Source organism: Hoplias malabaricus, chromosome 1, assembly GCF_029633855.1.
Source record: "Hoplias malabaricus isolate fHopMal1 chromosome 1, fHopMal1.hap1, whole genome shotgun sequence".
NCBI classification, from domain to species: Eukaryota; Metazoa; Chordata; class Actinopteri; order Characiformes; family Erythrinidae; genus Hoplias; species Hoplias malabaricus.
In genome coordinates this window covers 41,678,872-41,700,886 of record NC_089800.1, presented here as the reverse complement: position 1 = coordinate 41,700,886, position 22,015 = coordinate 41,678,872, and the positions used below count along the sequence as shown (strand labels likewise).

The 22,015-nt window shown below is 39.0% G+C and overlaps 1 protein-coding gene across 2 annotated transcripts in view; it reads left to right on the top strand.

The window, feature by feature from the left end:
* sorl1 (sortilin-related receptor, L(DLR class) A repeats containing) overlaps positions 1–21,529 on the top strand; it is a 64,602-nt gene extending 43,073 nt beyond the window's left edge. The window contains exons 17-48 of one of the 2 annotated variants that reach the window (XM_066662677.1): positions 530–702; positions 1,033–1,164; positions 1,296–1,387; positions 2,065–2,311; positions 2,711–2,849; positions 2,958–3,131; positions 3,795–3,908; positions 4,036–4,158; positions 4,703–4,822; positions 5,469–5,594; positions 6,186–6,296; positions 6,710–6,841; positions 7,361–7,492; positions 7,583–7,717; positions 8,161–8,313; positions 8,404–8,574; positions 10,201–10,329; positions 11,051–11,177; positions 11,878–12,047; positions 12,146–12,258; positions 12,562–12,666; positions 12,747–12,813; positions 12,914–12,990; positions 13,065–13,152; positions 13,929–14,113; positions 14,539–14,658; positions 14,746–14,910; positions 15,117–15,291; positions 16,899–17,005; positions 17,107–17,308; positions 17,619–17,831; positions 18,316–21,529. In XM_066662677.1, coding sequence (XP_066518774.1) covers positions 530–702; positions 1,033–1,164; positions 1,296–1,387; positions 2,065–2,311; positions 2,711–2,849; positions 2,958–3,131; positions 3,795–3,908; positions 4,036–4,158; positions 4,703–4,822; positions 5,469–5,594; positions 6,186–6,296; positions 6,710–6,841; positions 7,361–7,492; positions 7,583–7,717; positions 8,161–8,313; positions 8,404–8,574; positions 10,201–10,329; positions 11,051–11,177; positions 11,878–12,047; positions 12,146–12,258; positions 12,562–12,666; positions 12,747–12,813; positions 12,914–12,990; positions 13,065–13,152; positions 13,929–14,113; positions 14,539–14,658; positions 14,746–14,910; positions 15,117–15,291; positions 16,899–17,005; positions 17,107–17,308; positions 17,619–17,831; positions 18,316–18,383 — 4,385 coding nt within the window. In that variant the 3' untranslated portion in view covers positions 18,384–21,529. Of the gene's footprint in view, positions 1–529; positions 703–1,032; positions 1,165–1,295; positions 1,388–2,064; positions 2,312–2,710; positions 2,850–2,957; positions 3,132–3,794; positions 3,909–4,035; positions 4,159–4,702; positions 4,823–5,468; positions 5,595–6,185; positions 6,297–6,709; positions 6,842–7,360; positions 7,493–7,579; positions 7,718–8,160; positions 8,314–8,403; positions 8,575–10,200; positions 10,330–11,050; positions 11,178–11,877; positions 12,048–12,145; positions 12,259–12,561; positions 12,667–12,746; positions 12,814–12,913; positions 12,991–13,064; positions 13,153–13,928; positions 14,114–14,538; positions 14,659–14,745; positions 14,911–15,116; positions 15,292–16,898; positions 17,006–17,106; positions 17,309–17,618; positions 17,832–18,315 lie in introns of both variants that reach the window. The other variant, XM_066662672.1, reaches the window with a different exon arrangement.
* The last annotated feature ends 486 nt before the right edge of the window (positions 21,530–22,015 follow it).

The window sequence follows — 22,015 nt, the reverse complement described above, 5'->3', positions numbered from 1 at the left end:
AGTTATACCATTTCCAAAATTTGCCAAGAGTAAGGGCTTACAGTAAAGTGCCTTAACACTTTACATATTGCACGTTTCACTGCTAATGAAAACAATAAATCTCTTAAATACTACTTATTTCTTTGCTCTCCTTCACTTACCGACATGTTTTCAAAAAAGTAAACTAGCAGATACACAAGGCTCAGTTCATGGTCCTCTTTACATTGTATATTTTATATTATTATATATAAAGTAATTGTTCCTTGTTCTGACCACTAATGTGATTGTGATTTAAATAAATTATTTTATAAATTAAGCTTTGGGTTCTTGATTCCTCAAGAACATTATAAGAGCAATTATTTTTTACATTCTTGAGGTTTTTATGTTGAACCCATTATTATGCCAGACTGAAACTTTATCTGTTACTGGTTTCAATTCCTAAAGCTTGCTAAGACTACTTTGAGGACCTTTCAGAACTTCATGATCTTTGTTTCACTTTTGTCCACATGTGTTTTCTGTTTTAAGTGAGATGTTTTTTGTTCTCCTGCAGAGAGTAATGAGTTTATCCTATATGCTGTGAGGAACTCTATTCACCGATATGATCTAGCCACCAGTGCTGACCAGCCCCTGCCTCTTTCTGGCCTCCATGAGGCTGTGGCTCTTGACTTTGACTATGAGAGGAACTGCATTTACTGGGCAGACATTTCACTGGACATCATACAGGTACAGTAGCTCCCAAAAGGTGTTTGGGCAGCGGTGCCCTTCCAGGGCTGTACTATGTAACTTCTGGAGGGGTCTTGTCAAATATTATTGCATAATTACTCAAGTTGTCTCTTTCTTTTAAAGTACTGTTTGTTAGATTTCATTTTGAATGTATTCATTAATTTACACATTTTGTAAACTAAAGGATTTCCTTAAAACTTATCTATGGTTGAGTATTTAAAATGTGCAAAGAATTATGGGATCACTTTTTGAATTTCTCAACCTGAAATCTTGCGATTGTGCAGCACTCTCTTTGGCTGTTCAATAACTCCTCTATCTGTGTATCTACAGAGGCTCTGTTTGAATGGCAGTTCTGGGCAGGAGGTGATCATTAGGAAAGACCTTCAGAATGTTGAGGCCTTGACTTTTGACCCCATCAGCAGGCTGCTGTACTGGGTGGATGCTGGTGCCCAGAAGATTGAGGTAACCCCAACTTGAAAGCATACTTTTCATAATGTGGCTTTGTGACGGCTGAGACGTACTAGAGTATGCGTTGTAGTTTAGATAATGTATGTAGCTGCATATTAGTTATAAAACCACTATTTTTGGTTCAGGTATCAAACCCTGATGGAGACCTGAGACGTACTCTTGTGAACTCCTCAGTCCTGGAGCATCCCAGAGCCCTTGCCTTAATGCCTGGAGAGGGGTAAATTTATTCGGTTACCAGATTTCTTCCTGTAGCCCTCAGTTTTATAGTTTGAGCCCTGTATTATTCCAGCAGCTGAGAATAATTAGTGTCCTCACCGCTATTTCATAAAGAATAAAGTTGAGAATTTGGAATGTTTTATCATTTATTAAAATGAACAAAACCACGATCATCTTATATATTTAGATATTACTGTTATTATAGAGGAAACCCAGAATTCTCTGAGAGCTTAAAATATCTGTTGTGTGACATTCTCTAATCATTGGATGGGTTGGAGAGGGCTCCAGCAGCCAAATAAAAAAAAAAAAAGCAAATGCTAGTAAACAGCGTTTGGGGAAAAAAATTGAACAATCTAAACATTAATATGTGTTAATTTTAATTATGATACATTTGTCTAATTAAACACCAGAAACCAACAAATTCTTTTCCTAAGTAATTTAGTAGAGAATGTTAAGGAAACAAATATAGTTTATACATCACTTATAACAACAGTATTAGAAATACTGATACTTTATTTACAGTAAAATTAAAAAAAAATATGTTAGTAAAAACAGTTCTCCCACCTTTTAATAATTATTCTGAAGATGACTTACTGAGAGAGTCTGATTTACAAATGCACAACATTTCTTAATGTTATACCTGCAGACTGAAGTGTTGTTTAATGTTGTCTCTACTAGTCTAATGTTCTGGACGGACTGGGGAGACCGGGCAGCCGGAGTTTATTGCAGCTGGATGGATGGCTCCAATGTGCAGCGCATTGTATCAGAGGGAGTGCGTTGGCCTAATGGTATCACAACTGATGAGCACTGGCTTTACTGGACTGAGGCTTATGGAGATCGCATAGAGAGAGCTGATTTCAATGGAGGACAGCGCACTGTGCTGATGGAGGGTCTACCTCATCCCTATGCTATAGCTGTGTTTAAGGTAGGCTTACCTAACCCTGCACTATAGCTGTGTTTAAAGTTGACTTACATTGTCCTGCTCTATAGCTTCTGTTTAAGGTAGGCTTACATGGTCCTGCCCTATAGTTTTGTTTATGGTAGGCTTATCTAGCCCTGCTCCACAGCTGTGTTAAATATATGGAGTTTGCATGAACAAGCAGCCTGTATTTTAGAAGCTCTGCAAACAATGTGTTTTTGATTTAGAGACAAAGTAATAAAAACCTGTTCAATGTTAAGACATGTGAAGAGAGATAAGAAGACAATTTTTTCTACAAAAAGAGCACAATAGAAAATATATCATAAGGAGCAGACCTCTTCACACGTCCATTTTACTTTGTGCATAGTTCATACCTGTTTTGAGCACTGCTGTTTATCTCTACAGAATGACCTCTACTGGGATGACTGGTCCAGAATGGGCATCTTCAAAGCACCCAAATCAGGTTCCCCGAACAGCGAGCTGTTAGTGGGCAGATTGACCGGCGTAATGGACCTTAAGATTTTCTACAAGGGCAAAACTAGAGGTCCACCATTAAAGTGGTTTTGTACATAAACATATAGAGTAAACTAAAAAAAAGATAAGAAGAATAGCTACCAGCCTTCTTTTTTCAGCGTATTAATCTGTGCTACAGGTCACAATGCATGTGTGGACCAGCCGTGTGCCCTGCTGTGCCTGCCCCAGCCTAACCGCAAGCACAGCTGTGTGTGTCCAGATGGAGTGACTTCAACCATGCTGCCATCAGGAGAGCTCCAGTGCCAGTGTCCCAGTGGTTATCAGCTCCATAACAATAGCTGTGTGAAAACAGGTGAGAACACACTTTCCTACCAACAAAGAGAGTGCAGTAGGAGGATTTCTATTATTGGTAATAATACAGTGAAATCTGACTTTGTAGACACCAGAATCCCACATCACTGATCTTAAGTTTAACTGCCTCACAAAAAGTAAATACAAGGGCTTTCTTTAATGTAACCTTGGGGAAACAAGAACCTGACCAGCATTGAGTTGTTGTCCTTTCTATGCTTTCTGAAGGAAAAAGACCAAAAACACCTTCACTGTGTTGCGTGAATGCAAATAGCTTTGTCTGAGAATAGGAGAATGTCAATTAGAGGCTGAATGTAAACACAAACTTTGATATTGCCATTTGAAAAAGAGAGATTATTTCTATTATATTATATTTATCATTTGAAATGTTGACAAACATTGCAGAGCTTTTGAACTAAAATAAAAACAGTACATTCTGAGATCCTTATTGCGGTAAATGCCCAAGATCCTGTAATATATTTTTGTACATGTCTATTTACTATATTATTACATTATATTATTTATTATATATAACTCTTGATTATTTTTCCACTGGATTACTAAATAATAAGATGAGGATTTTAAAGGAGATACAAAACAAAAGAGTTAATGGAAGTTTTGTTTTATTAATCTGCTTATTGTAGTGGTATATTTTTCTGTTTATTAGAACACACATGTCTGCCAAACCAGTACCGTTGCTCCAACGGCAAGTGCATCAGCAGTATCTGGAAGTGCGACAGTGACAATGACTGTGGAGACATGAGTGATGAACAGGAGTGCCGTGAGTGACAGCAGCTGTAGCTGCCCCAGGCTCTGCCTTCCTACTGCTCAGATATACGTCTCAGTTCCCTAGTCTCTCAGGATTGATAGATTCTCTGTTTTCTTTCTCTCACTCTCTCTCCCTCCAGCCACCACCTCATGTGACCTTGGTGTGCAGTTCCGCTGTGTGGGCTCTGGTTCCTGCATCCCACTGGCCTTCAAATGTGACCATGAAGACGACTGTGGGGACAACAGTGATGAGGATCACTGTGGTGAGTGTGTGGTGTGTAGGGTGTTAAGGTTGTAGGTAATAGACCAAAGTACTCTGTCCAGTGTCTAATACATAAAACTTCATTATTTTCTATAAACCATACACAGGTTTATCTGAATAAGATATTCTAAATAAGCTGAAAAATATGTCATACTTACAAACAGATTAGTCACTCTTTTTAAAATGAATAAAAAAACATTTTCTTATACTTTGCCAAAATGCATTTACTTTATTTATTTTATTTATATCTTTGCCTTTTGAGCCTTGGCTCACCATTAACATGGCGCTTAAGCCCCTCAAATCATTTGGGCAGCCCTGGCCTCGTGAGTTTTTTTTGGATATCGCATGTATAAGGACACACCTTGCCATGATGTATACATTTGAAGCAACTGGTTTTAATATAAATATTAAATACAATTTTCTTTTTTTTTTTTGTATAAATATTTTTTTCATTAAAATGTAATGTCCAGAGTTCACAGATGTGTAAATAACTGCATAGCATTGTGTTGAATGAATTGTAGTGCTAAAGACCTTTTACTCTGCAGAGTCTCACCAGTGTGGGCCAGGGGAGTTCACCTGTGCTAGAGGTGTGTGTATCCGTGACGCCTGGCGCTGTGACGGAGATAATGATTGCAGGGACTGGTCTGATGAGGCAAACTGCACTGGTGTGAACAAACAAACACACACACACACACACACACACCCCTGTATTTGCTTAATCAGCTTTACCATGATTCTGAGTCATATGGACAGAAAGGCTCATTTTATGGAAAACTTACTGTATTATTGGAGTTATATTTATATTGACGAATGTTTAAAAAATTCAACATCTCAACAAGCTAAAATAACTGCTCATTTTAAACATGACTTTTTTTGATGTCATATAATCCAGCACACTTACATCCAACTGGAAGGCTGCAACAATTCATCACTTGGCATTCCCAGTAAATATATAAGGAGCAATTCCTATTGATTTTTAAAGAGTCACAACACAGGACAGCCAGTGAGAATACAGATCATTTCAGTTTTAAAGACACTAACAAAACAGTCAGCTTGATTGTGAGGAATATGTGGAGGTTTGAAAATGTCATGTATACATGAATTATTCCACACAAAACCACAAAAATACAGATGGCTCTGCACAAAAATGCATTTAACATTTGGAAATTTGATTTATTATTGTACAGTCTACAGCACAAATCCTCAGATGATACTTGTAGACTAGAAAATTTCAAGAAAACTCGTGTTATATATATATATAATTCATCTGCATTGAATTTTTCCTACTTTTTTTGTCCTTCTCTCAATTAGTGGGCCACCACACATGTGAGAGCAGCAGTTTTCAGTGCCACACAGGTCACTGTATTCCTCAGCGCTGGGTTTGTGATGGTGATGATGACTGTCAGGATGGCTCTGATGAGGAGCCCAGTCGCTGCGGTCAGTGGCATGACACTTTACACACAGTAACACTTACAACACATACGTGAATAACCTAAACTCTAGCAGACAGACACAATAATGGCTTTCTTATGTAGTGCACCATGTCAGGTGAAAGCAGCAGAAGTGTACAGTTACAAGTCAATGAAAGACGAAACTCTTGCTTTTGTGGAGGGAAAAAAGAGAATAAGTAAAGAACGCAGTGTGTAGCTATTTCAAAAAATACTTCCAGTTCAGTATAACGTGTAAAAAAAAAAATAAAAAATAAAACAATAATAATAAAATAAATATATAAAATATTTAACAATATATATTTGTTATATATATTGTTTGTTATATATTTATATAACAAATATATAAAATGTTTACAGATTATTCCTAAAATGTATTGTATTTTTACATTTTGCATTAACAAAATGTCACATATGAGATGAAGAATCTAATTGCTTTGAAGTCTCTAAATTAGTCAGTTTATGTTCCCTAGAACAGGCACAACACCTGTTTAAAATATGGCCATGTTTAGAATATGTTCAAAGAAGAATCTGTGATTCAGGAAATGACTAATCTAGGCTGTTTTTTTTCCCTCTGAAGGAGGCGATCATTGTAATGGATTCCTGTGTTCCAATGGGACCTGCCTGCCAGCCAGTGCCCACTGTAATGGCCGAGAGGATTGCCCAGGCGGCACAGACGAACAGCACTGTGGTCAGTGTTCACAGTGTGCAAATAATGTCTGTCTGCAGACTGCTGGGTGTGACTTTGTGTACACATATGGAACATGCAGGCATATCCTCTAGAACCTCAATGGAAAAAGTGGGCTTGAACTTGATGTCTGTCTTTGAGTTTATGAATGTGCATCTTTGACTTCATGAATTGATAGATAAGTGTGACTTTTAATCAATATAATGTCTGCTAAAACAAGCATGCAAACCGGTCCTTCCACTCAGTGCTCTGCTTTTTTGGATGTACCTTTTAGTCCATTTTGGACTAGATGTGTCCATCAGCTACACACAGACACCCACCAGTCCATGCAGACCCTTCTCTGAGTGTAAATTCTGTGAGTAGATTTGTGTGTTATGTTGGGTTTAAGTCTTAAACTCTGTTTTGTGTTCCCACAGATCCTTTGTGTACACGTTACATGGAGTTTGTTTGCAAAAACAGAGCACAGTGTCTCTTCCAGTCATTGGTGTGTGATGGCACAAAGCACTGTGCTGATGGGTCAGATGAGGACGCAGTTTATGCTGGCTGCTGTGAGTCTGCCTTTTGCTTTGAATCAGACATTGTTCCTCTTCATGTATCAAATGTCACAACATTCCACATTATGGGATTGATTTATTGATAAAATGACCAGTGCAACAATTTTGTGTTGTCTCTTACTGCTCAAATGAGTCTCAGTGTGTGCATACAGCCACTTGAAGAACATTGTACAGTTTAGATTTTGATTCAAATGCTTGGTCACAATGAGAACTTGCCGCTGGTAGAAAACTGAGTAAACAAATATAAATATATATATATGAATGACAGTGGGAAGCCAAGTATCTACATGTTGCAGAGCCAAAGAATCAGAAGTGTTAAGCTTTATGGTTAATGGTGACAATAACAATTTGATAAACGAATAAATCATATTTAATTTATTGAAACAAAAGTGAAGAAATAGGTTAAAGAGCTTGACATTATTTAAAAAATGTTCCATTACAGCTTTAAATTATACAATATATGGTTTAAATGTATGAAAATTGATGATGACCCTCTACATTGTCCTCCACCAGCTACCCACCCTGAGTTTGAGAAGAAGTGTGATGCCAACAACTTCCAGTGCTCAAACGGTGTGTGTGTGAGCCTGGACTGGAAGTGTGACGGCATGGACGACTGTGGAGATTACTCGGATGAGGCCAACTGTGGTGAGCACCGTTGTCTGAATCAATGTCTGAATCGTTGTCTTGTGCGTGTATGTGTTTTGACTGTGAGCCACCACTGTTGTCTCTTAGCAGGTTCCCCCACCGAGGAACCGGGCTGCTTGCGATACTTCCAATTTGCGTGTATGAATGGCCGCTGCGTGCCCACCTGGTGGAAGTGTGATGGAGAGAACGACTGTGGAGACTGGTCTGACGAAGCTCAGTGCACAGGTATCAGCCTCAGAGCGGCTCAGACTACAGATCCTAGTCAGAAATTCCAATCTAGCATGAGAGATCAGAGCCTGTCTGAAGATTTGAATGGATCTACACTGTTTCAGTACTTAGTGAGGTTATGCAGCTGTTGTGGACATAGAGTTTTAATTGTGTTATTTCTATAGAAACATCACCTGACCTCATTAATATTCTCACGGCTGAATACACTCAGGTGCTTAGTTTAATTTTCCGTCATGTAGTTTAAAGCCTTCCCAAAAGAGTTGAAGCTGTTACTGCTTCAAAAGGGTAACAAAGTCCCTATAACTCTTAATTTCAGAGGAAATGTTGTTTCACAAAATAATTTTTCAGTACAGTGTGTCAGAATATTAATGCTAAACATGAGTCATTAATTAGCATGTATTCTATATGTAATGTTTCTGAAAATGTATGTGTACATCTAGATGGAACTTCTCCCCATACTCCTGCTCCTGGCCCAGTGTCCTGTGCTCCAAACCGTTTCCCTTGTGGCACTGGAGCGTGTATAGTGAATAGCTGGGTGTGTGATGGCTATGCAGACTGTCCTGATGGCAGTGATGAAGTGGCCTGTCCCACAGGTAGAGCTACATTCGCCGTCAACACACTGTCTCTTCTTCATACACCATCATCTCTGCTTCTCCATCTTACTTGATGTGTGTGTGTGTTAGCCTCCAACAGCTCTGTGACTAAGATTCCCATGTCCACTGCTGCCCCTGAGCCGGCTGGACGCTGCACTAGAGAACAGTTCCGCTGTCGTAAACCTCCCACATGTATCCCAGACTGGCAGCGCTGTGATGGACGCCAACACTGCAAGGATGGCTCTGACGAGGCCAGCTGTCGTAAGTGTTTGTGTGCGCGCACACACACACACAAATTTTCTTCAGACAGAAAAGTTTTGAATTTGCAAAAATGGGAAATGTACACCTTTTCACATACACAATGTCTCTCACAAACACAAACACACAGTTATATGTGTCAAAGGTAACACATTAATAACAGGTTGACACGTTTTAACAACATTTTTTTTGGCTGTTAGTGCATATTATCAACTTGTCCCTGTGAAACATCCATAAATCTAAGCTAATGGTACTTGTCTGTTTTTAACTGCATAACTGTTTTCCTCCGCAGTGCATGGCTCTGCTTAGGTTACCTCATTTAGCACAAACAGTTCAAGGAACATGATTACAGCTGCAAGAAAGCTGCCCGTTGAACACCTTTTACGATACCTAGTGTTGTATCGCAGTGTCTCTACAGAACAGTGCATTTGACAGTGCTCTAGCCATATGCCCAGTCTAAGGAACACTGTGCAAGTATCACAGCAGCAATTTGAAAAGGGGCAAAAGCAGGAGTGACTTGTACAAGATGTGTCTTCACGATAACTGAAGTGTTTGTAAATATCCGGTTTATGTTGCTCTGTAAGAGAATGATTCTATATAATGGAGATATGTACATATACACATACATATTGTGGTAGTAAATTGAGGCTCCTGCAGATGGTATTGCTTGAGGATGATCATGATGTAAATACCTGAGGGGTTTGCAAGAGCATTTGTAGATTGAGAAGAGGTGGTGCAGTGCCGTTAATGTCTCATTGAATGTGTGGGAAACGGGTCACAAACAGATGTTAATGATGGGCAAAAAAGAGTTTTTGTCATTTGGCAGTTGAGTGTACTATAGGCCTTAGTGTGACGGAAGTAGCTGAATTAGCAGGTGTATCAAAGTTTATGGTCATATGTGTCATCAGTGGCAAAATCACAGGAAATTCTCATCAGACTTCTGAAGAAAGATGAAACTGATGAACAGGGACGTGTTTCACAACTTCTGAGTGAGGCAAGAATTGCTTCTAGAAGTTAAGACAGGTCTTCCCAGCCATTGTCTGAAACAACACTCTGCAAGGAACTGCATGAACGTTAGGAGCAGAGTTGCATGCAAGAGGCCTTTCCTCATGTCTTTTCACAAAATTGAGAAGTTATAGTGGGGAAAGAGACACAAACTAGGACTCTTCATGACTGGAAATATGTTATCTGCCCAGATTAATCACATTTTTGTCTGAATGTGAACGGTGCTAGGCGTTGTGTTCATTGTAGATCTCAGGAAGCCTTCAGGGAGGACTGCGTGTAAGGGGTGGTTTAAGATGAAGGAGGGAGTGTGATGTTCTAGGGGTTTTTTAATTTGACGGAAATGGATCCTTTGGTTGAGGTGACAGTAAATTTGAACCACAGTGTTTAATTTGAGCTACAGGTTTTGCATTTTCATCATGTCATGTTCACAGGGCTGCAATGTGTCTGTGTGTATCTGTGTGTGTCGGTGTGTGTCTGTGTGTGTGTCTGTGTGTGTGTCTGTGTGTGTGTGTATATACATTATATATACAGTACCAGTCAAGAGTTTGGACACATCATCTCATTAGTCATCAGTGGAATATCAATTTTCTGTTTGCTTTCTTTCCCCTCTCACTCCCTCTCTAGCTACCCATGGTCCTCTAGCGTGTGTGAATGGTACTGTGTGCGCTGATGGCGAAGCATGTGTTTTGGACAGTGAAAGATGTGATGGCTTCTTGGACTGCTCAGACCACAGTGATGAGGATAACTGCACTGGTAAGATTCTGAGCCTCTATGTTCAGATGGTAGTGAGGATAATTACATATGCATTATTGAAAAAATTCTTGGTATTTGAAACCGATATTATGAGTTTTCTGTTCTGTGTGTTGACTAGACAGCACCCCACAAGTAACGCACCTTCACTTTTTCCTTGCTCTCATAAAGACAGAAATGCCCCGTCTGCTATGCTGCCCATAGCACAAACGGCTCAAACTATCCACTCCTTTACTTCACATACTACATTACCATATGCACTTCTAATGGTGCTAACTATTTTCTTGCATACTGTATATTATAGTATGATTTGGGAGGCACCCTCAGTCTTCACTATGATAGGAAACACCTATAACAACAAAATGGCAAGCAAAGTTTTGCTTGTGAACACCACAGGACCGCAGCTTCCTCAGTGAGATTGGTGTGATTAAAACTCACATGGTGGGCTCTGCATGTTGCCTTGGTGTGGATAAACTCAATCCATGAGCTCCCCTATCGGTTTTAACATAGAATGCTGTAATTTGGGAGCTGTTTGATGGTATGATAAAATATGATACAATTCAAACCTCAGCCTCTGTCATGTCTCTCCAAACTCACCATGTTAAACACACACATACACCCCAGAAAAATAATCATCTTCACTATTGACTCCAAATCTAGAGAAATCCAGCAGACTCTTTGTTTACGCCATGTTGTTAATCCCACACTGTTTTATCCTCCACAGCTGACTCTCTGGCCTATAAAGTCCAGAATCTGCAGTGGAGCGCAAATTTCTCTGGATTTGTCACACTCACCTGGTCTCGGCCCAAAAACATGCCTCCTTCAACCTGCACTTTCATCATTTACTACAGGTAAAGCTCCCCTCACTACACATCTCACAAACTGTTTTCAAAATACATCTTCCTCCCATTATAACCTTGAATAATCTACTGCAAATATACACTACTGCACATTGCCATACAATTCATCAGCAATACAATTTCAGAACCATGTGATGTAATAATACATAAGGTAATTACGATAAAGGATACTGTTGTCATTTAAAGACAATTTTCTGCCACTGTGTAATGGAAATATAATAGTTTAATAATGCAGTTACTTGTAAAGAGCAATTAAGGTTAGCATAAATTGATTGCGATTATTCAGAAATTGATATTGGAATAAACATATTTTACATATCCTATATAACAAAAACATAAATAATATAATACAACAGTTTTCAAATTCACATAACAGCCCCAGAATAGAGAATAGAACAAGGGCAAGCAGCTAAAATGAATTGGTGATGTTTATTTTTATGTAAACATGTCAGTAAACACAGTGAGCAGTATTGAGTCAGAAAATATCCATAAATATTGGATGTAATTACAGTGACAGGCCAAATTATGGTAATTGTAATACAATTCTAATTGTACCTATAATACAATAACAGTGTAGACGTTTAAAATTATAATTGTGGTTTTGTAGTAAATGTTTAGCCATAAATGACAGCCATTCAGGTACTATAATTTTTTTTTGTGTCAGTCAGTAAGCAATATGTTCCTGTCTCAGGCTGGTGGGGGCTCAGCAGTGGACCCCCATGGATACACATAGCAACAAGACCATCTACACACTGACCGTGTTGCGGCCAGACACCACCTACCAGGTGAAAGTGGTGACGCAGTGCCTCAGCAGGCAGCACAAAACCAACGAGGTGCTGACACTCCGAACGCCCGAGGGCTGTGAGTCACACACCCACCATAATACACAACTGCACCACAGAGAAGAACAGGACTTTAATATTGATTCTTATGTATGATTGTGTTCTGTGTTGTTTCAGTGCCGGATGCTCCTCAGAAACTGGAGCTTAGATGTGATAAAGCAGAGGATGGGACGGTTCTGTGCTCCTGGAGCCCCCCGGATAACTCCCATGGCCTCATCAGGGAATACATTGTGAGTTTAGAGAGCTCTGCCTCTGACTTTTGGACTAAGCATTGTTATTGAATTGATGCTTCTTGTTTTAAGTGTGGGAAGCTGGTTTTGTAAGTTAAGGAATGTTATCATTAAGACTGTTAACTTTTAGGTCATCATGTTTATCAAAAAAAGGTTACACCCATAAGTCTCAGGCTATGTTCAAGTGTAAAAAAGTAGAGCCTTTAATCTGTGAAAAATTCCATGCACAACTGTTGATATTCTATGGGTCACCTATGGTCTATATGGTGTGTGTGTGTGTGTGTGTGTGTGTGCACTTATCAGGTGGAGTACAGTGAAATCAACAGCTCAGAGTGGTTTTCTCAGCAAAGCACCAGCACCACTGCAGAAGTTAATAGTCTTCAGCCCAGCTCCAAATACAAGTTCAGGGTGAGTCCTACTCCTCAAACTGATTTCCTTCACTAGAACAGCAACTCACCTACCACTCTCTGTTCTGCTCTTCCTCTCAGGTGGCCGCAGTGACCAGTAGAGGGGTTGGTAAGTGGACTGAGATCAGAACCTTCGTCCCTCAGAAAGGTATGTTGCTGTAATTTTGATCGAGCCCTTGTGGATCCCTCTGCTGGCGGGTTGTTATTACTTCACAACATAATAATCTGTCTTTCATTTTAAATTACAGCTCTAGCACCTCCAGTTACAAAGATTTCTAACATCATCGAAGACTCTGTGACTCTGTCCATCAGTTCTGATTACAGGGTGAGTAAATAGTTTAATTTAAAAAGCCCAGTTTGTCCTTTGTGATCATTCTAATCAGACTTTGTTTTCACTAGGTGAAGCACTATGTGGTGGTGTTCTCTTGGGTCTTTGACAAGCATGTAAAAGAAAGCAGGAACTACACTGTTTCAGACACATTAATAGGTACATCCCATCATTATATTTTCTTCAACATATCTTTATGTTTAACGATTTGTAGATACCTTAAAATTCATGAATTCCTCTACTTTAATGGGGACCCAGTGCTGAAAAGTTGTTCATTTGTGCATGCACAGTACACAATATCTTCACTGATAAGCATGAAATGAAATGGGACATTCTGCACAGGCACAAAAATTTAACACCACCATGCTCAATGCCAAGCTTGGGTTAGAGTAGGTTCTCTGGAGTGATGGTGCTTCTGTGATAAATTAAACTGGCTTTTGTAATCCAAAATTAATTGTTTAGTGGTTAGGGAACTGGGCTTGTAACCAGAAGGTTGCCGGTTCGATCCCCAGAGCGAGCAGGTCATGACTAAATTGCCCTTGAGCAAGGCACCAATCCCCCAGCTGCTCCCCGCGTGCTGTGGCTAGTGCTGCCCACCGCTCCGGGCATGTGTGCTCACTGCCCCCTAGTGTTCACTAGTGTGTTAATGTGTGTTTCATTGTACAAATTGGGTTAAATGCTGAGAACAAATTCCTCTGTGTGCAAGCATGGTGGCCAATAAAGTGATGGCTGTATAATATCCTAATATATATCCTAATATAATATCCTGTATAATATTCTAATGGCTGTATAATATCCTCACAGAAATGTTCCAAATTCATAGGGTAAAAACCTCCCAAAATAGACGATGTTTCCTTACTTTCCCAAAAACATATAAAATTTTCAAAATTTTGAATATATTTCAAAATGGATTGTATTCCTCCTTTCTATGGCAGTCACAAATCTGACTGCTGGGACATTGTATGAAGTGGCTGTGTGGGCAGACACTGCGGATGGAGACAGTCCAACTGCTCTGTCCCATCTACAGACCAAAGGCATTCAGCCAGCTCAACCCCTGCTGAAAGCAAGAGCACTTAACCAGACTGCTGTGGACTGCAGCTGGACCGGGCCTCAAGCACAGGTATTCTCTTACAACAAAAACACACATTCAGGGGAAAAAACTGCAAACAAAGGGCATACAGGCCTATAGTGGACTGTAGTAAAACAGGCCTAAGTATTATAGACTTTTAACAAATATATTAGTATTTATAAGCAAAAGGAATGCAAGTAATGAAATTCTTTATTAAGTCTGTAACTGTTTACAGTTTATGTGAAAAATAAAGGATAACAATACTTTAATACTATTGTTAGCTCATTATGTGTAATTCCCAACAAATGTTTATCACCAGCATACACTTGTAATTCTACTGTTTTTTTTATATGCTTCTGTTTTAAGATAAAGTGTCAAAAATAGAAATATGTTTGAAATCAGTTTCAGTAAATAATGATGTTTTTGTATATTCAGCATTTTGAGCTCTGATTTTGTGTGTTTTTGTGTGCTGTCAGAAGTATGGTGTGTTCTATGCCACCTCTTTCCTTGACCTCTACCGCCGTCCACACAACGTGAACAGCAGCAGCAGCAGTCTGATCATCACTGTGGAGAGTGATGAGCAGTACCTCTTCCTGGTAAAAGATCACTCTGTTCAACTTCACTCTGAATGTTTGAGTTTGAATGCCACGTGATTTAAAAACTGAGGATTGTTTGTTTTGCAGGTGCGAATTATCGAGCCGTACCTTGGCCCTCCGTCTGAGTCAGCTGTAGTGAAGATGATTCCAAATGAGAGACTGCCTCCACGAAACCTTCACAAAGTTCGAGTGGATAAGACACAGGCCACGCTGAAATGGCAGCCGCCTTATGACAGCCCGAGCTCTCCTCTTGTAAGACACTCACTCTTTCTCACACTTACAAGCAAATATGACCAACCTGTTTTCCATAGCCCACTTTTTGTTTTTATAAATCTGCCATGAATATTGATCTATGATTTTATAATTGACTTTGAAAGGAATTACGTTGTTTTTGCATATTTGCAGTATTAGCTTATAAACATGTTTGTGTATGTTTGTGTGTGTTTGGGTGCATGTAGACATACGTGGTGCATGTGAAGGACACAGTGCGGAAGACTGAGCGCGATTATAAAGTAAACACTCAGAACAACACAGTGGAATACACTCTGAAGGGCCTGGAAGCCGGTGGCCGTTACAGCGTCACCATCCGGCTGCGCAACATGTCCAAGGAGGCCAGCTACACACTCAACACAGGTACACAGCCCTCAGAGAGCTCTGTGTTAGTTGATTGTTGGAACCAAGCACATATCTTGACACCTGTTATAATCAAATCCTCTATTATTTGCACAACCCCAACAGTAGGGCTATGCCATATCATATCATTCACAATAATATCGTCATAACATTTTAAAACTATTTTTAAAAAGTCGATATTGTGATATTCTAACATGTTTCCCTAAAGACGGCATGCAGTTAGCTATAATATGGCATATGTTCTTTACATGAGTTGTTTAGGCACAGTGAAGCATGGTGGAAAGTGGCTCTGAATATTTGAAACTACATTTGTAGTAAAATACAACTTGTCAGTAAATAAAACCTTCTATACATTTTAATGTATATTACATATATAGTGGAACCTCGAGTTAAGAATTTGTTCCAGAACCGAGTTCTTAACTGGAACTGCTTGTAACTGGAATGAATTTTCCCCATTTAAAAATAATGGAAATTGGATTAATCAGTTCCCGCCCTCTGACAAGTCCTCAAAATGTCCTAAATTATGAAAAAATGCATGTTTTTCAATATGAAAGACTCACACAAAACTTAAAATTACACAATAAAAAAAATAGATGAAAGAACATATACAAAATAGATTAAGAAATATAAAATACGGTATAAAATACGGTACAGTAATCTTATCTACAGAGCAGAACGTGGTGGATGAATGCGAGAGGAATCTGTGAGCGAAAACCACGCCAACTATTGGTTGGATCCCGAAGATCAGCTCTTCGTAACTCTGGAAAACATTCGTAACTGGATCAGAAATTTTGCTCGCACCTCTACTCGTAACTCGATTTGTACGTATTCTGAACACTTCGTAACTCGAGGTTCCACTGTATTTAATAGAATTAATATTAATATAACATTTATTTTGTTGGAATAGTGTGTTCTTGAAATTACTAAAAGTATTTTTCATTGTTTCGTCATATTGCCAAGGATATCATTATTGTGATATTATTTTATGGCCATATCGCCCACGCCTACCCAACACTCCAGCCCAGCACAACCTTAAAAGAGCCTTAGTGTCCATTACATACTGTATGACTATAGCTCTGATTACAGCCTCTCTGCAGAATAAGGTTAATTTTCCAGCTTGATATTTACTATACCAACAAGGATCATTGGGCAAGAGTCCTATTGCTGCATTACCTTATCCTGATTAATTATTCTGGAGTTTGCAAATAGAGTAAATGTTTACAGGGCTCAACTTTTGCTAAGACTTTAAGACAACCTAGGCCTCCCATATAACCCTAAACGTGTACTTAACATACATTAGAACACAATGTGCCCAAGCTTTAAAACCTGTTAAAACACAACACAGTCAGAAGCCCCTTTCACACTGTGAGGATGCGTCTGTGCTGTGAGGGATCTTGGGACTCAATACTGTCTTGAGTTTAGGTGAAAGGGATCTGTGTTTCACTGACACAGTTTGGGCACTTGAACATTTTAATTGGTAAAAACAATCCATATGTTGAACCAAAAAATTCCAAGAATTCAAGAAAGCTTTCTCCCATTTTAGCCAGTCCTATCAGTGATCTTGACCTTCAGTTACTACTGACATCTCTTTAACTCCCTTTTCACAGTCCCTCTACAACCACCCGATGCTCTCAAGATCCTCTCTGAGAATGGACGTGCGTTCCTGTTCTGGAAAAGCCTGGCTGTGAAAGAGAAAAGCTTCAATGAGAGTCGGGTGAGAAGCCCAAACCATGCAAACACCTTTCCGTAAACCCATCCTTCCTGCCAAAAGATTCCCTACATATGATGCTGATAGTCTTTGCCTGCTCTCTGCAGGGCTATGAGGTCTATATGCACGATAGCGTGAGCAACTCCACCACTTGGCTTGGGAACACCACAGAGACATTTTTCTGGACCAGCAACTTGCAGCTAGGTCACAATTACACATTCTCTGTGCGTGCTCGCTGTCTGCTGATCAACCAGCTGTGTGGAGAGCCTGCAGTGTTGCTGTACAACGAGCTGGGTGCTGGAGGGCCAGGTACATACTCACATTTCTGATCCCTCATATTACTGCTATTATGTGAAGTATAGATTTGAAATCACCTAATACTTAGCAAAATCAGCTTTAATGTGGCTTTACGCTGCTCACACTGCAGAAACTTGTCCTGCTCAAAAAAAAAGTCCTGTGATGTTAGCTACTTTGGTTTTTGAACTATGTGTAAATGTAAACAATCAGACTTCAGACAGGACATATCCAGGCTGAACAATATGTGAATAAAGGTAAAGATTCTGTAAGCAGTATTTGTTTAATTTCAAGACTGAGTGCTGAATTGTCTCTGTGTTTGAAGTTCCTGACAGCTCTGCAGTTCATTCGGCTCGTTCAGGTGACATGGCGGCGATTGTTGTCCCGGTCTTGTTCATCCTTCTGCTTGGTGTTTGTGGTGGTCTGGTGGCTTTGTATGTACGGCACCGCAGACTGCAGCACAGCTTCACAGCCTTCGCCAACAGTCACTACAACTCCCGCCTTGGATCCGCCATCTTCTCATCAGGAGACGAGCTGGGTAAGATCAGAACTACCTCATACAGTGCAATGGGGAGCAGTTTTCAACAGTTCTTCTTCTCATTGCACACGATTAAAGCAAACTAGGACTGCAGCTAACAATTTTTAATCATTAAACTACTGTCCATTTCTCTATATTTTTAATCCACCAGCAAAAAATTGTTTTTTTTTTGTTTGTTTGTTTTTTAAATAAATAATTTAATCTAAGCACCAAATATTTTCTTGTTTCGGAACAAAAGAAACCCCAAGCATTTCCTGTAGTGTAGGGAGATTTCTCAAAATGACAGCTTACATATTGCTGTTGTTCCAAAAAATTGTAACACATAGTAATTTACAGGAGAATGAAAAATAAACAAGATCGTTTTGAAGTTATTTTGGAACACACACACACATTATATATATATATATATCTTTGTTTTTTATTCATAATTCTACAGAGCTGTCCCTTCGGTTCATGACCTCGTTTGTTTTTCTCCCTTTCAAAGGTGACGATGATGATGACGACCCTATGATCTGTGGCTTCTCAGACGATGTTCCCATGGTGATAGCGTAGTGAGGCTGTTCTCTCTCTCCCACAAGATCACCCATTTCAGTCTATCTCTTTCCCTCCCTTTCCTCCCCTCCTCCTTTCCGTCCGTTTCCTCACACAGCTTTTCTGTTTCCCTCTGGGACACCTCTGACCCCATCACCTGCCCCTCTCATCTAAGATTTCAGGATTCAGAGGAAGAAAGGAGAAATTAAAGCGAAAGAGATATTTTTTAAATCGAAGATGCACTTTTTTCGGATGCGCAATAACTTATTTTTTTATATATATTATACTGTTTGTGAGTGATGGACTTTTTAGGCGAGAAGAAGATAAAAAAAAATAATAGAAGCAAGCTGTGAAGAGGTTTGTCAGCTGGTCTCAGTGGGCAGGGAAAAGACCCTATCGGACCACCAACTCACAAACACACAATGGAGCGTTGCGTGTCTTAAAAAGCCAAAATGAGCACCTATCCACAGGATCGTCCAGTGCAAAAACTCTGAAAAATCAACAAAAAAAAAGCATAAATCACAAATGTACAAATGAAAAAAAAAATGGACCAATGAATGCTGATTTTAAAAAGGGAAAGAGGTACCGGGCTGTTGACAGTGAATTGCACAGAATTCGATTGTTACTATTTTGTTGTCACTTTGTCAGTAGATCTGTATACATGTCCATGGTACCTTCTTAACTTTTTATTTTTATTTTATTTTTATTTTTTTTTCTATTCAACATATCACTTCATAGCCTGTCTAGGTGTACTTCTCTGCTTGTGAAAAATGTGAAATCACCTCTCTATGTTTTATGATACAATCATTTTGCCGTAATTTACCGGCTGCAATGCTGAATCACTGTAAGACATGTTAGAATGAAATGCAGATTCTGATCTCAATAATTGTTCCTTTACTCTCGTCAGTGTTTAGGCCACCAAAGCTGACGGATTCGCCGTATTGAGGTGGAAGCCGTGATAAAACTTTCTTCGGATTTTCTTTCAATGGCACTAGATTCTTCTTGCCATTGTTTTAGTTTTAATTTTCACCTTTTTAGTAAGGGTGATACTGTTACAACCATCCCATTTTCTGTTGTTGCCGCAGTCTTTTGATGCTCTCAGGGAACTGTGTGTCTGTGTGTGTGTGTGTGTGTATGTGTGCGTGTGTGTATAGTGCTAGGAGCCTGTGCAGTGGTTGGTGTGTATTTCTCTGAGAAGTCATGCAGTTCAGTCTCATCTGTGCACATCAGTCAGACTCCGTCTGAACATCTCGTGCCAAACGGACAGAGCAGAGAGTGCAGCGCAGTCTTTCAAACATATGTTTACCCGACTCAGCCACGACGAGGTACGTTTTAAGAGACATTCCACCACCATTTTATTCTACCATTCATTTTCAAGAATACAGGCATCGAATACTAAAAATCTGTATGAAAAACAGGCATCAATAAAAAAAAAAATATGCACAGTGTGGTTGAAAAGTCTGAGAGAACTTGTGAAACTACTTCTGTTTTGCATTTGTTCAAACCTTGAGAAGTGCAGAGTCTTCTGTATTTTACTTCTAAATGTAAAAGTTCTTTCCAAATTTTGATGTTAAACTAAAGCCTTATCTTCAGAGTTTTCTTAGACTGCCACTGTGTATGAGTGTTGGTTTATGGTAAAAACATTCATTTGCATTAGCATCAGTAATTTAGAAAATGATTCTAATAATATACACATACTCTTACAACATTATTTTAAGTTGTAAAAATGTCAATAATTGTGTCTACAATTACAATTTCATGACTGAATCAATCCTGTAAATATATCATTTATTTTGTATAAATTGATAAATATTGTTTATCATTGACTCTTTTCACATTTCACTGTCCTTTTAAAAACCTGAAATATTGAATAAATCATTATAATTTACTGTGAAATCAGCGACTAGTTAAGATGACTGATACCTTATGAAACTTATGAAGGGTAGGACATGCAAATTGTATACATTAGTAAAGTTGTTAGTGAAAACTGTTCTGATGAAAGCAGTGAAAAAAACCACATCCCCAGCACATGATAAATGGACATGGATTGTTTCCAGAAAGTATAAATAAGTTTCAGTAAGAGAGTGCAAACGAATGATGGCAGTTGATGGTAGTTATTACAGCTTGAAGTGAGCTAATGATGCAAATGAATGGTTTGACTCTTAAACTGCACTCAAAGCATACACCAATAATCTACACATTATGCTTTAAATCAAACAATTCTTCTTTTAAATATTCTGTGCATTTATTCTTGGAGAATATGATGGTAATGTTTGGTGGAACGTGTCTTGTAGATCATAGGTCTCTGGGCCTGCTCGCAAGGTTTGTTCTTGAATGTATTTTTTAAATGTTCTTTTTTTTATTGTTAGTGCTGAAAAGAATGATTCGATTCCTGCATGCCGGATTATCTAGTGTCCATGCTTCACCTGCTCCTGGTTCCTCATTCATAATAATACCTTTATTCAGGCACATCCAGTAACTCAGTTGCAATGTCACCTAACCCAAGTCATCAGCTAAGACCTCACACTTTAGTAATGACCTCACACACTTAAACAATGACCTCAACACTTCTGTAACAGTCTGTGCTACTGCCTTCACCCTCGAGCTGAAAGCCAATAAGCTAGTGTTGCTATTCTCTGTGACACCTGATTTTGTTGCTTTTATTTTCCTCCTTGTTTATTATTTTGGCCTTGGACAGAACTGGACAAATACTGGTAGCAAGGGCAGTAGTTTTCAACAGTGCTCCACGTTTCGAGTCTGCCATGTTTGCCTTATTAGAAATGGCTCGAGTGTCATCTAATATGTAACCTAAATATTGTGCTAATAATCACTGAAAACAGTGTGGATACGCACTATTGGAAATGTCACTATTCCATACATTGTGAGGCACCAGGCTGATCTCAGATACATTTTTTTGCTCCTTATTCATTTTCACTGATGCAGTCTTTGTGCTTCTGTTTGTAATACCCCTGTGTCAGAACCCACTGTCGAGTTGTACAATAAATGATGTTTACTTTTTGTTAGTTTTTGCACAGTAATGATATTAGACATGGCCAGGTATTAATATGATCTTGCTTGTCTTTGGAAGGTTTAACAAACATGAATCTTGTGAAGAGCTACAGTCAGAGGTGTTTTAAAAACCACTTAAACTAAAATAAACACGTTGAAACACACGGCTCTCGCTCTGCGTGTATAAAGGATTATATTCTCATAAGCACTTCACCCCAGACCTCTGGCAGTGTACACGCCTTCCATCATTAACATGTTCAGACCCATCTCCACTGAGCATCGACCCAACTCTTCGGCCTGGTCTGAAGAAGAGTCGCTTCTTAATAAATATAAAGAGTCATTATTTCTTTCCATAAGCTACAACAGGCCATGAGCTACAGTCATATGCACAAGTTTGGGTGCCCCTGGTCAAATGACATGTTTTGTTGAGTAAACCTTAACTAATACCCTTTGCAGGATACCAAAGTTTACATATTTTAAAGTGCATCTACTGATTAAATATTTGTTCAAACGTTAGCAGAAAATGCCATATTTGAGTTAAAAGATAATGTTAAACAATGCGTCAACATGTTTCATTACTGTTCCTGCTTTTTCACAATTGAACAAACCTTGTAAACAGACCAGGGGTGTTCATACTTCTTTAA